The sequence below is a fragment of the Crocodylus porosus genome, unplaced genomic scaffold (assembly GCF_001723895.1).
Source record: "Crocodylus porosus isolate Cpor-Errol unplaced genomic scaffold, CroPor_comp1, whole genome shotgun sequence".
NCBI classification, from domain to species: Eukaryota; Metazoa; Chordata; order Crocodylia; family Crocodylidae; genus Crocodylus; species Crocodylus porosus.
The window spans coordinates 102,492,889-102,507,219 of record NW_017728947.1 but is presented as its reverse complement, the minus strand read 5'-3'; the positions used below and the strand labels follow the sequence as shown (position 1 = coordinate 102,507,219).

At 45.4% G+C, this 14,331-nt stretch overlaps 1 protein-coding gene across 1 annotated transcript in view; it reads left to right on the top strand.

The window, feature by feature from the left end:
- The window catches only part of AKT1 (AKT serine/threonine kinase 1), a 105,219-nt gene that overhangs the window by 48,931 nt on the left and 41,957 nt on the right, over positions 1–14,331 (top strand). Inside the window, exon 3 of the mRNA XM_019550800.1 lies at positions 765–893. Coding sequence (XP_019406345.1) covers positions 765–893 — 129 coding nt within the window. The remainder of the gene's footprint in view (positions 1–764; positions 894–14,331) is intronic.

The following is a 14,331-nucleotide window of genomic DNA, read 5'->3' as shown; positions in this document are numbered from 1 at the left end:
GACTAGGTATTTGGTCTGTGAAGTCGCTGTTCATTCTGCTACCATATGTTTGAATGGGACCGTGCTATTTATGCACAACCAGAGGTTCTCTTTATAACATTGCTTGTGAGCGGCAGCCTGGGGTTAGAAATGCTTTACCTCTAGGAAGAGAGGGCAAGTTCTTTGTAAGACCTTCCATGTTCCTCTTGCACCATAAGATTTTATTTTTCATATTGTCCTACACATTTCTAGATGGTTTGAAAGGAGTAGTATTATGTAACTTAAGCAGAGAATGATCTCTTTATGCTTTAAAAGTGACTGTTGGTTTGATAAAGCAGTTGACTAATTAGTAAATTACCCATTGTTGTTTAAAATACTTGCGCTGCAAAATGTAAATGAAAAAAATTTCTCCACTTGTCAGTATGAAAAATGACAATAGCAAAAATAATACATAGGACATCTGCTGTGATTTTTAAATTTTAAAATGCATTTAAAACAGATGTTGCAGAGTTTGTATGGAAACAGAAGTAGCTGGAATAAAATACAGCTCTTTACCTTTTATGAAATCCCATTTTTTGGTTAATATCACTGTCACTATCTTAATCACTCCCTGTATTTTTCCATTGTTTATACCAGGACAAACTGACTGTTAAAAACCTTGCTGTATTAAAAAATATGTGCAGTATAATTGTTTTAAAGAGGTTCCACTAACATTCATGGGTAACAGTGCATGGAATGTTTTCTGATTTTTCTTTTCTGGTCTGTGATTTTTTTTTTTTTTATAGGAGAATACATAAAGACATGGAGACCGAGGTATTTTCTGCTGAAGAACGATGGCACTTTCATTGGCTACAAAGAGAGACCGCAGGATGTTGACCAACGGGAGTCCCCTTTAAACAACTTCTCTGTAGCTCGTAAGCCTTTTTAGCGCCATCACTTCTGCCCACTGGGTTTTACAGGTTTTGCCTACGTTGTCCTTGTGGTGAGCAGTGTCCTAAAATTGGTCCTAGACAAGCACTGTGGGAGGGCTGAAGAAATGTCCTCATTTTAGACAAAAAGAGTATTAGGTTTCTCAGTATAAACCTAACTCATAGCTGTGCATGAAGGGTCGATCCAGAGTCAGGTCACATCTACTCTGTGTACTTCACTTCTGTTTTTCAGTCTCTTTTGTATTACTCCTGCAGAACAGAATAGGGTCCTTTACTTTGATATTGTTTTACAGTTAAAATAGATGCTTCTTAGGCCCTCAAACATGGGAGTAACCGTACTGAGCAGTATGTGCTCCAGTACCTTGTTGAATTGAGACTGAAAAGCGTATCTGCTATTGGTTCCAGATTTCAAAAGGTGTTTGATAGGGGTACACTGATAAAGATTTTCTTGGCTGATAGTGATGGCTGATTTATTAACCAGCCATACTGGCTGATACTGATCCGATAGCTGATTGACAGGAATGTAGCCCAGCAGCTTGGAGAGCAGCCTCCTGCTGATAAGTCCCTGGGGCAGGGGGCTGGACTCGATGATCTTCCGAGGTCCCTTCCAGCCTTAATGTCTATGAAAGTCTGTGAGGGGAAGAGATGCATGGGGGGGGCGGGGGGAAGATGGCTGTAGCCCACCCTGTAGCCACCTCTCTCAGCACCGCAGCTGCCTGCCCCATCCCTGCCTGCCCAAGTGCAGCCCCAGCCGCCCTCACCAGGCAGAGGCGGGCGCAGCCCCTGGCCCCAAGCCCGCAGCAGGCAGCTTGCTCTTGCCATGCGCACAAATCTGGGAGGACATATGTCCCCCATGTTTCTCCTGGGGGTGTGTGCAGCAGTGGGGAGCTGCTCCACTCCCCCCCATACTCCATGAACAAGCTGCCCACAGCTTCATTCTGCTCCCGGGGTCACATTCACTGCCCTAGCTGGGCAGCACCTGCCCCTGCCCCTACTCTTCTCCCTCCCTTACCCTGGGGGTCTCGATCTGCGCCTCCCGCCCCCTTTTCCCCACAGACTTACTGGGCCAATGCTGTTCTCCAAGCTGCTGGTCTGCATTCCTGGTCACGTGTGTGCTGTGGTGGTGCACATGCACTTGGCATTTATCGGTGATGTTATCAGCTACACTGGCCAAAACTAATGTTAATTTTCCTTTTATCAGTGCAGATCCAATATAGACTGATATATCGGTATACTTCTAGTGTTTGAAGTCAGTGGGGAAGTTCCTGTTGACTTCAGTGGGCTTTGGATCAGGTTTTGATGCTGCATTTCAGAGGATCTGGGGACATGAGGAAATCTTACTCTCCCTCTTGTTACCTCACACAAGGCCCCAGCTTATGACTTTAAAGCTTCCCTTAGGCACCCTAATAACTCTCTCCTGTACTTTTTTTAACCTCTCTCTGAATCCATTCACCTTCAGTTCTCTGCCGCTCTGTCTTTTTTTTTCTGTTTGTTTTCACCAGCTCCATGCGCACTCCACCCTTCATCTCTCCTCATCCCACAGCTGAAGAGTGGAGTCACATACGGCTCATGATCTGTATATGCTGGTCCATTTCCTGCCCCTGACAGTTTGGCTGGGGAGGAAACGTTCAGTAGAGGACTGCATTGAGAGGGAGCTTTGCCCATGCAGACTGTTAGAGTAGATGCAAACACAAACCCCATACCAATTTCCTTCTGAGCTCCTGGGCCCATTAAAGCACAAGAATGTCCCATGAATTGTCACACAGTTTCTTGGCAGCCTTGGTATTTATGTACCCAATAGGCCCCTTGCTTTGTTAAACCTTAAGGCAGGGTGGGGATGAGAACAGGAAATAACCAAGTTACCAAGAGATGCTTCGGTTCAGAACACCAGGGAGAGTTGGTGGGGGTTGAGGAGAGGCTTATGTCTTAGCAACCTATTCCGGAGAGAAGAATTGATTAGTATTTCCACCTCAGTAATGGACCGAACCTACGGTGCTTTACTCTTCAGACTGATTTCTCTTTATAGATCAACAAAGTAGAGAAAAACAGCAGAAAGCCATTAAATCCTAGACAGGTTTTTTAAAGCTCTTGATATGTAGCCAGAGGCTTTTAACAAATGCACTTTTTAGAGGATGCTTTCATTATGTTGCTCCTAACTGCATTATTTACAATATATATTTTTTTTACTAAGGCTCAGTGCTGAGAGATTAAAAGGGGTGTAGGGGCCTCTCATCTTTCTTTTTTTTGGTCCAGAACTTGGTCCAAGAGGGTTGAGTTAAATTGGCCCTTTACAATGGAATATGTTTGGCCTTTTTGTCAAATCAAGCATGTCAGTCTAGCCATTTATAATAAGCTCATTGCCATGGTATTGAAGTATTGTAGAGCCATGACACGCATTTACCATGCAGTGTTGCCTCCTGTACAGACATAAATGGAAGTGAGCATAGGGAAAAGTGTTCTTAGCAATTGCCTCAGTCTGTTTAGTAGCATTGAATGAATCCAGGAGGACAGTGTGGTCCCAGTAACTGCATACTGTCTTGATGATCGTTGAGCAGGCTGCCTTACCTGAAATGGTGATCGTAGTTTTTGGCCAGTTGCTGAAACTAATTCTGCCTCTTTCCTCACACTTAGCTGTGGCTTAGTTCAATCGCTTTTCATTTAGGCACTGAGATATGGCATTGCTAGCATATGATGCAGGGGGTGTGTGGAAATGTGGGGGACCTAGATGCTTTTGGCATTTGAGGTTCTTGTACCTCTTTCAGATCCTGCTTGCTGCACCTTCATCTCTCTCACAGCCTGATTGCTTCCTTTCGCTTGTTTTGGATTCAAGTCTGCGGTTCTGGGAAGCATCCTGCAGGTTCAGTAAAGGGAACGCCAAATGCATCTCCAGCTGTTCCTGTAACTATCAGTTGAAGAACACAGGCCAGAATATCATTTTTACATGGGCAGCAGCTAACAGTAATGCAGAGATGACTGTTGCTCATAAAGCCAGGGACACATTTGCCCCCAGATACTATAGCCACACTTTTTATCGTTTCAGGTAATTTCATGGGTTTTGGTATTTGGTGGGATTCCCTATATGTAGAAAAAATGTAGAATTGCAGATTTTTCAGGGCAAATGCTAGTCTTGTTTGCAAAGTAATTTGTTTTGCTGCCTCAGATCTTTCCTGCTGCTAAAAGGTAGGCCATTTTCACTTAAAATAGTTTAATCAACATCAAAGGCTTTTTAGATAGAAAATGAGATAATTTACCTATTGAATGTATATTTGTAATGTAAAGACTCATACTGAGTTTTTCAGTTTTGCATGTAGACAAGAGGTGTGAAATATTTGCATGAGAATAAAGTAACGAAGGAAGGGGGCAGATAGTATTAGAGAGAATAGTCTGGTTTCTTTTTCCTGAGGAAGAATAAATATGGCTATGGGTCCAGTCCTAGCAACAGCTACTAGATACAGAAAGCAAGTTCCTTCTGCAGTTGTTTTGCATCTGTTTGTCAATCTGGAAGCCTGCCTCTAATCAGCCCTGGACTTTCATGCTTCAAGGGGAATGGACTTTGATCACAAAACTGCCTATGAAAGCTTGCCTCTATTGTAAAATGAGTCTGATCTTTGATAAAAGAAAAATGTCCTGCTTTTCCTTGCCTAATGTACCTTTTTGAAATAACTATTCATCTGGGCCTGTGGCTCAAGGTTACGGTTCAGGAGTCATCTCCCAAAGTATTGGTTGGCTATTTTTAATGTATTCCCTCAAAACTTGTACCTAATGCTACAGTTCTTTGTTAGCGTTGAGCTAAGACTGAGGTGGGATTGTATGTCCGCTCTTGCTGGTGCTCTGTTCTTACTTTATCAGTACCAAGAGAGATGAGATAAGGGAGCCTCTGTAAAAACAGCTGTTGGTACAGAAATTTTCTGAGATATGTGAAACACCCCAAAGATCATACTAGCAAGTAACAAATAGTCCATCACAATTCACGGCTTAGGTCAGGGGAATCCATACTGATGCAGTAGTCTCAGTTCATCTTCACTTGAAATTATAACATATGGAGCTGAGACTGGTATATTTTATAAACCAGGAAAAAATGAAAATAGAGAAGAACCTGTTTATAAAGAACAGATGATTTTTCTCTGTAGTGAACTGTATTGAGGGTAAAAGAATGTTTCATTTCTGATATCTGATAACTTCATCTGCTCAAATACATTTTTAGGGTCAAGAGTACATGCCTCTGGTCAGTCAGTTTCAGTGTCACTACTTTTCTGGATTTCTAAGATTATTGATTCCAGTAAATATCTTGTTTTTCCTCTGCCATCCCCAGACCCCCTATGTTAAAGTATTTGGACAAATCTAGGCCTGGGGCAGTGTTCAGAACTGTGCTCACCTTGGTGTTGTTGTTGGGTCTTTCCAGTAGTGCTGAAAGAGCAGCAGTAACTAAACATTGGGCATTTATACACATACATTTTTATGTCCAGATGCGCTGGAGGTCTGCACACAAGCTGACACACAGCGCTGCACTGCTTGCAGTTGTCTAAGTGGCGAAATACACATCAGTGTGCAGAAAATGGTGGTGGTGCACTTTGAAATAAAACACCTATGTGTTCCAAAAACCTTCTATTCTGAACTAAAATGCATTCTATTCTAGTTCAAATCTAGTTCAGAAGTGCACCACCACCATTTTCTCAGCACTGACGTGCATTTTGCCACTTATACAATTGTAAGTGACGCAGCACCGGGCACTTTTCAAAGCACCCAGTGCTGTGGTGCTGCATGTGTAAAAATGCCCATTGTTCCTTGTTTGACTTCATCATTCAGCTCTTCTGGCAGCCTATTTCCTTTTCTTTTCTGGATTTTTTTTTCCCCCCTTAAAAAGTCACAGTGTGGAAATGATGGATTCTTCCTTGACATTATTGGCTTAAAGTGTGATGTCATTGAATAGGGAGCAGAGTTTGACACCTTCATCGCAAGTAATCTGGCTTTTAGCTTAAGTGCTAGGGAAGCAAATATTGTGACATTTTAGAAAGTCACTGGGATAATACTAAGTGTCTTTCAAATACAAAATGGTAATTTACATTTGAATGCCTTGGTGTCTGTTCCTGTTGGGAACAATTTCTCTGTCCTACTTACTTTTAAAGACCAAACGCCAAGAAAGAATCAAGAGGTTCTTTAAAGCAATTTAAATCATCTTTAGCAGGGTGCTGTTGATAGTACTTTGTGGCAACTGGGTAATAGTTACGTTGGTCTGTTTGACAGGGCCGACTGTTTTCAAAGCGGTAAACGACCTCATCTTATTTGAGGCACTTGATTTTCATAGCATAACACCAAAATAGGGTATAAATCTTACTTAATACTGTAGAGCCAGGAACACCTTTTATGGGTGCATCCAGATGAGTGCACACGTGTGGTTTGCAGAGCCACAGACCCATCTCTGGTGCCACACATCACATGCACCACACATGTCGGCATTTGCCACACTGCTAATTTGCAGTGTGGGATTTTTTTTGACACCAGGAGAAAAAGTGGGGCGGTGCATATGGTGGCAGTGTACGTTGTTTGAAACCAGAGCCTGGTCAGCTAGAGCCATGCTCTGGCTGCCGGCCAGCTTCTTTGTGCCTGGTTCGCCACCACTGGAGGCCCAGGAGGCCCCCAGGTCCCCAGATAAGGCTGCCGGGGCCAGCACAGGTGTTGACCTCAGGCTTCCCTACCCCATCCAGAGCAATTTATCGCATGCCAACTAGTGCAGCACAAATATGTGGTGCTGCTAGTTGTCCCAGGGAATGCACATTCACACTCATGGGGGCATGCCTTTTGTGTGTATAGTGCCTGGGTCTACATGGTTTTAAAGTAGGTTTGCAAGGGAATGGAGAACAAAGCCCTGAGGTAAGTGGGGAAGTGTGGGACCTGGAGCAAGCAGGAGGGGGCAACAGGGGAGGCCTCATTCATCCTGAGAAAGTAGGACAGTCCTCTAGTCACCTCAGGTGTCTGTACATGAGCTCACGGAGCCTGGGAAACAAGCAGGAAGAATTTGACATCCTCACACAGTCAAGGAACTATGACGTGATTGGAATAACAGAGACCTGGTGGGAGCTTGCATGACTAAAGCACTGTCATGGATGGGTACAAAAGGTTCAGGAAGAACAGGCAGGGGGGAAGAAGAGGAAAAGTTTGCACTGTATGTAGAAGAGCTGTATGATTGCTCAGAGCTCCGGTATGAAACTGGAGACAGACCTTAGTGAAAGTCTCTGGGTTAGGGTTAGGGGGAAGAGCAACAAGGGTGATGTTGTGGTGGGGGGCTGCTATAGGCCACCAGATCAGGAGGATGAGGTAGACGAGGCTTTTCTTCAGCCAGCTAGCAGAAGTTACCCAGTCGCAGGCCCTGGTTCTCATGGGGGACTTCAGTTACTCGGACATCTGCTGGGATGGCAATACAGCAGTGCACGGGCAATCCAGGAAGCTTTTGGAGAGTTTTGGAGACAACTTCATCGTGCAAGTGTTGGAGAGACCAACTAGGGACCATAATGTTCTTGACCCACTACTCAAAAACAGGGAAGAACTGGTGAGGGATGTAGAGGCGGATGGCAACGTGGGCAGCAGTGACCATGAGATGATAGAGTTTAGGATCCTGACAAAAGGAAGGATGGAGAGCAGCAGAGTATGGACCCTGGACTTCAGAAAGGCAAACTTTGACTCCCTCAGGGAACTAATGGGTAGGATCCCCTGGGAGATCAGTCTGAGGGGGAAAGGAGTCCAGGAGAGTTGGTGGTGTTTTAAAGAAACCTGACTAAGGGTGTAGCAACAAACCATCCCAATGTGCAGGAAGAATAGCAAATAGGGCAAGCAGCCAGCTTCGCTTAGCAGAGAACTCTTCGGTAAGCTTAAACACAGAAAAAAAGCTTACAAGATGTGGATGCTTGAACAAACAACTTGGGAGGAGTATAAGAGTATTTTTCGGACATGCAGGGATGAAGTCAGGAAGGCCAAAACACAATTGGAGGGACGTGAAGGGTAACAAGAAGGGTTTCTACAATTAAGTTTGTAATGACAAAGATTGAGGAAAGTGTAGGTCCCTTACTGAATGGCGGAAGCAACCATGTGACATAGGACGCAGAAAATGCTGAGGTATACAATTCCTTTTTGACCTCGGTCTTAACAAGCTAGGTCAGCTCCCATACTACCGCACTGGGAAGCACAGTTTGGGGCAGAGGTGAGCAGCCAACATTGGTGAAAGAACAGGTTAGGGACTATTTAGAAAAGCTGTACATATACAGGTCCGTGGGGCTAGATGGGATGCACCCAAGAGTGCTGAGGGAGTTGGCTGATATGATCGTAGAATCATAGAAGTCGGCTTGGAAGGGACCTTGTAGATCTTCAAGTCCGACCCCCTGCCTGGGCAGGAGAAAAGACTGGACTAAAATCAGTCCAGCCCGGTAGGCATCAAGACTCTTCTTAAAGACCCCCAGGGTAGGAGCCAGCACCACTTCCCTTGGAAGTTGGTTCCAGCTCCTAGCTGCCCTGACTGTGAAGTAGTTCTTGCGGATGTCTAATCTAAACCTACTCTCCAACAACTTGTGTCCATTATTCCTAGTTATGCCAGGGGGCACTAGGGGAAACAGTGTCTCCCCCAAACCGTTCTGTTCCCCCCCAGTGAGTTTATAGACAGTCACCAGGTCCCCCCTCAGCCTTCTCTTGTGAAGGCTGAATAGGTTTAGGTCCCACAGTCTCTCATTGTAGGGCCTGCCCCGTTGTCCCTGGATCATGCGGGTGGCCCTCTTCTGGACCCTTCCAATATTGTCCACATCCCTCCTGAAATGGGGCGCACAGAACTGGATGCAGTACTCCAGCTGTGGCCTGACCAGTGTCACATAGAGTGGGAGGATCACCTCCTTGGCTCTACTTGAGATGCACCTGTGGATGCACGACAAGGTCCAGTTAGCCGTGACCTCGCGTTGTTGGCCCATGTTCTTCCTGGAGTCAATAATGACTCCAAGATCCCTTTCTGCCTTCGTGATTACAGAGCCACTGGCCATCATCTTTGAAAACTCATGGCAATTAGGAGAGGTCCCAGATGATTGGAAAAGAGCAAATATAGTGCCCATTTTAATAAAGGGAAAAAGGAGGATCCAGGGAACTACAGACCAGTCAGCCTCACCTCAGTCCCTGTAAAAGTCATAGAGCAGGTCCTCAAAGAATCCATTTCTAAGCACTTGGGGGAGAAGGAGGTGATTAGGAGCAGTCAGCATGGATTCACCAAGGGCAAGTCATACCTGACCAACCTGATTGCCTTCTATGATGAGACAACTGGCTCTGTGAATACAGGGAAAGCAGTGGACATAATATACCTTGACTTTAGCAAGACTTTTGGTACAGTTTCCCACAGCACTCTTGCAAGCAAGCTGAGGAGGTGTGGGTTGGATGAATGGACTGTAAGGTGGTTAGAAAAGTGCCTCGATTGTCGGGCTCAACAGGTAGTAATCAGTGGCTCAATTTCTAGCTTGTAGCCAGTAGGCCTGTGGAAAGTGGCTAGTATTCGCTCCGGATTCAGCCGATTTTGGGGGACAGTGATTTGATATGGTGATTCGAATCACTGTCCCAAATACGGTTTGGCTGAATCTCCCAAATCTCTGAACCAAACAGGCCCCATCCCCTGCCTGCTCTCCCAGCCCAGTCAATTGCTGTCCTGCCTGGCCCCAGCCTTCCGGCTCTTTAAAAAGAAAAAAAGCCTGGCTGGTGCCAGGTGAGGGAAGGTGATCCTTGCTGCACCTTGCTGCCCAGAGCTGCGTAGGGGAGGCTCTGTCATGAGCCCCCTGAAGCCCTGATGGCTGCTGCAGCAGCTGGTGAGAGTGGGCCTTTTTTATTTATTTATTTATTTATATTTTTAAGGAGCCGGGATGCTGGGGCTGGGCAGGGCAACCATTGACGGGCATGGGAAAGCGGATGGGGGTTGGGGGATACTCAGGGGGGCCAGGGGAGCTGGCAGGGGTTCCCCTATGATCTTTGTCGTTCCATCCCCCCCCTACTTACCAGCATGGGGCCGGGGTCCAGCTCCCTGAGGCGGTGAGTGGGGACTGCCTGAATCTTCGAAGCTCTCCAAATCTTTTCCAAATCGATTTGGAGAGTTTCAAATTTTATTGGTTTCCTGATTCAATTCAGATTTGCAGATTTGGCCACTGAATCCGGCCGAATCTCCTTCAAATCAAATCAGCCCGCGAAGCTTCGCACAGCCCTCATAACCCAGTATCAAGTGGAGCACCCCAGGGGTTGGTCCTGGGGCTGGTTTTAGTTAATGAAGATATTGAACAACTGGAAGATGGGATGGTGTGCACTCTCAGCAAGTTTGCAGATGACATCAAGCTGGGGGGAGTAGTAGATACACTTGGGGGATAGGGCTAGGATTCAGAGTGACTTAGACAAATTGTAGGATTGGGCCAAAAGGAATCTCATGTGGTTCAACAAGGACAAGTGCAAAGTCCTGAACTTAGGACAGAACAGTCTCATGCACTGGTACAGGCTGGGGGCTGACTGGGCAGCAACTCTGCAGAAATAGACCTGGGGGTTACAGTGGACAATAAGATGGATATGAATCAGCAGTGCGCCCTTGTTGCCAAGAAGGCTAACGGCATATTGGGCTGCATTGGTAGGAGCATTGCCAGCAGATTGAGGGAAGTGATTATTCTGCTGTATTCTGCACTGGTGAATCCACATCTGGAGTAATGTGTTCAGTTTTGGGCCTCCCCCTATAGAAAGGATGTGGACAAGTAGGAGAGAGTCCAGCAGAGGGCAGGGGAAATGGTTTGGGGCTGGGGTACGTGACTAATGAGAGAGGCTGAGAGAACCAGGTTTATTTAGTCTAGAGAAGAGAAGACTGAGAGGGGATTTAATAGCAGCCCTTAACCACCTGAAGGGTGCTTCCAAGTGGATGGAACTGGACTGTTCTCAGTGGTGGCAGATGACAGAACAAGGAGCAGTGGTCTCAAGTTGCAGCAAGGGAGGTTTAGGTTGGATTTTAGGAGAAACTTGCTCACTAAGAGGGTGGTAAAGTGCTGGAACAGGTTATCTAGAGAAGCGGTGGAATCTCCATCTTTGAAGGTTTTTAAGACCCAGCTAGACAAAACCTTGGCTGGGACGATCTAGTTGGGGCTGGTCCTGCTTTGAGCAGGGGGTTGGACTAGACACTAAATGACCTCCTGAACACTAAGTGACCTCCTGAGGTCCCTCCCAACCCTAATTTTCTATGATTCTGTGGCCTGCATACATACAAAAGGGACAGATAAGGTGCATTGATAACTTGCAGACTGCAACAACAAACACTGCTATTTCCTGGTTCATTGATAAAAATGGGTCCTCTAGACTCAGTTATGTCAGGGGAAATTCTGTGGTAACTTTAATTTTTTTTAAGCCTATGTGATAAGACACAATAGTAATAACAAGTTGAAAATATAAAGCCTTCTGCGTTTCTTGATATGTGCTGTTATGATTGAGCAGGGTAATTAGACAGCATATTGTTCACTAAACAAAACACTTCTCTGTGACATACTTGAATTATAGTGGTTATTAACTGACAAATCTCTATTATTTATCTTGCAGTATGCTTTAAAGATTGCTGGATCAGCAAGCTTAACAAATATCAATGGACAACGCTGATATAAAAGAAATGCTGGGATACTTTAATTGGTCTTGTTCTCTGTGTCCCAAAGCCAAGCTTTGTTTGTTAGCCTTAAATTAAATAGTTATATTTTTTTCTGGGTGGGACACTGAGATCAGTCCCCTGCATGTGGAGCCTTCCATTTAGCTAAAGTGTCCTAAAAGGTGTCCTCTCCAGATCCTCACCTACCACAGTCACAAAACACCTAATATCCAGACAGCAAGCCACAGGTAAAAAGCAAGGGAAAGAGGGGTGCTACCTGTGCCCTGCCACTGCAAACCAGGAAAGTTATTGGATGATATATGCTCAGGTGAGCCTAGGCAGAGGATTTAAAGAAATGCCTATGTTGTTATTTGGAAATACTTATTCATAGGTATTGAATAGCAGTTCAGAAGGTGGTTGACTAAATACTTTACCACTGTAAAAACATTTAATTTATATACAAACAGTGTTGGGTTTCAAGATTGGCGTAGCAGGCAAATCAGAATTCTCAATCTCATTTGAAAGGGTTCTTTCTGTATTATTTGTCATTACCAGTAGGGCATAGGGGCCTCAGCCCAAATCCAGACTCTGTTGTGGTTGGCACTGCATGAACAGATAGGAGACCCTCCTTCCCTGAAAGAGCATACCACCATACTCGACTAGACAGTGAAGGAGTGGGAGGAAAAGCAGACCAGGAGAGGTAAGATGACTTTTGTCAGGTTTTACAGCAGGTCAGTGGCAGAGCTGGGAGGAGAACCCGTTTGAATAACAGTCCAGAGCCCTATCTACGTGACCATGCCAGCTCTGATAGTGCTGCGGAAACTACAGGTTCATGAATGATGACTGTAGCTGCTGGAACACTGTAGTCAGGAGGAGTTTGGCATAGTAAAAGCAAAGCTGCATCTTTTTGTGGTGGTTTTTAAGGTTAGTTTTTCTAGTGAATAAGAAAGTGCCGTTTATCACTAAAACCTTTTCATGACTCATTAATAAACTTTCTCTTATCTTATTGCAGTACTTTTGCAGAATGCAGCATAACCTCAGCATGCTATTAAAGAAAAATTAGATTTTCTTGTCATGAAAAATGCAAAGTTACTCATTGAAAAGCTTATAATTTCAGCAGCAAATGAGGCATGAAATATATTGCCAAACACACAGCACCCAAAAACACTGGCAGTAAATATTTTATCTTGGTGCTAATAAAGGCTTGAATTTAAAATCAAGCATTCTGAATTTCCACAGTAATATCATTCATCTAACAGTGCTGGCATGCATAGTCTTAAGAACAGCATGCATCTGGAATGACAGAAATGTTATGTCGTTAATCCTTATCCACACTACGAAAGTGGAACTTGTTTGAAGCTTTGGTAGAAAGTAAAGGTTTTTCCTCACTCTCCATTGTGCATTTGGATTTAGACTGCTAAGACCCCAGTACTGTGGAAGCAGTGGTTTTACAAACTGCAGGACAAGAGACTTGGTACAAGGTAGGACTGGAAGGGGTCTCTCTGGCCATCAAGCTCAGTCCCCTGGATTTGTGGGCATCCCTTGGTCCACAGGGTCTACGAGCTTGTCCACACTATCCCCTCTGTACACTGTTAACACAAAAGTAGCCAGGTTAAAAGAAACTTGACTTACGTTTGGATCTGTTGTTTTTCTTTCATGTTGCTTGGGGTTTTTATTAATGGGAGGAACGCTGTTAGCATTTGAGCTTTGCTAAAAAGTTTAGAAAACCAGGTACAAAAAAGTGGTGCTTATAGCTTAGGTTTAGTACCTCACTGAATTTCTTTGAGTTTGTCCAGTTGACAGTAGCCAGTCTGCTCTTAATGGGGACCTGTTCCAGGGCCAGTTTGTGAAAGATTTTAATTGTGTCTGTCCCATGTAGAATTCAAGTACAGGCATACCTCGTTTTATTGTGCTTCGCTTTATTGCGCTTTGCAGATATTGCGGTTTTTTACCAATTGAAGGTTTGTGGCAACCCTGCCTTAAGCAAGTCTATCGGCGCCATTTTTCCAACAGCACTTGCTCACTTCGCATTTTTTAGCAATAAAGTATTTTTTAATTAAGGTATGTACATTGTTTTTTTAGACATAATGCTATCGCACACTTAATAGACTACAGTATAGTGTAAACATAACTTTTATATGTACTGGGAAACCAAAAAATTCATGTGACTGGCTTTATTGTGGTGGTCTGGAACCGAACCCGCAATATCTCCGAGCTATGCCTGTATTGTAAAAGAGTCTGTCTGTCTGTCCATAATGCTTTATCCACACTCTTGACTGCTTGTCTGAAACAACCAAGCAGTCCAACAGCGTTCTGGACAGGAGGCAGCAATGGTGGCACAGCGGGGATGGAGGGGAAGAGCAAGGGGATGAGCCCAGGACCCCCCAGGTCCTGCTTCCTGCAGGTGGTAGCGATGGCCCCCCCCACCCCTCAGTCCCTGCTGTCATGGCAGCCCTGTCCCTGCTGTCCCACTCTGCTTCCAAGGAGCAGGGCCAAAGCGGGTCGGGGGTGGGGCCAGCACCACTGACATAACCCTCCTGCTCCAGCCCCTCAGTCCCCTCTGTCATGGCAGTGCTGTCCCCCAGTGGGGCTGGAAGGGGGGTGGCGAGGCCTCACCCCCCCCCACCTCTCTGGCCCTGCTCCTTGGAAACAAAGGGGGACAGAGAGGGGGAAGCAGTCTGTGCTGTCATAGTGGTGCTGTCCCCCACCAGGACTGGAGCAGGGGGGCAAGGAGAATGGGTCCAGAGACAGAGGCAGCACCGCAGGGCATTGGGTGGCGGTGCTCCGTCCTTGCCCCCCCCCCATCAT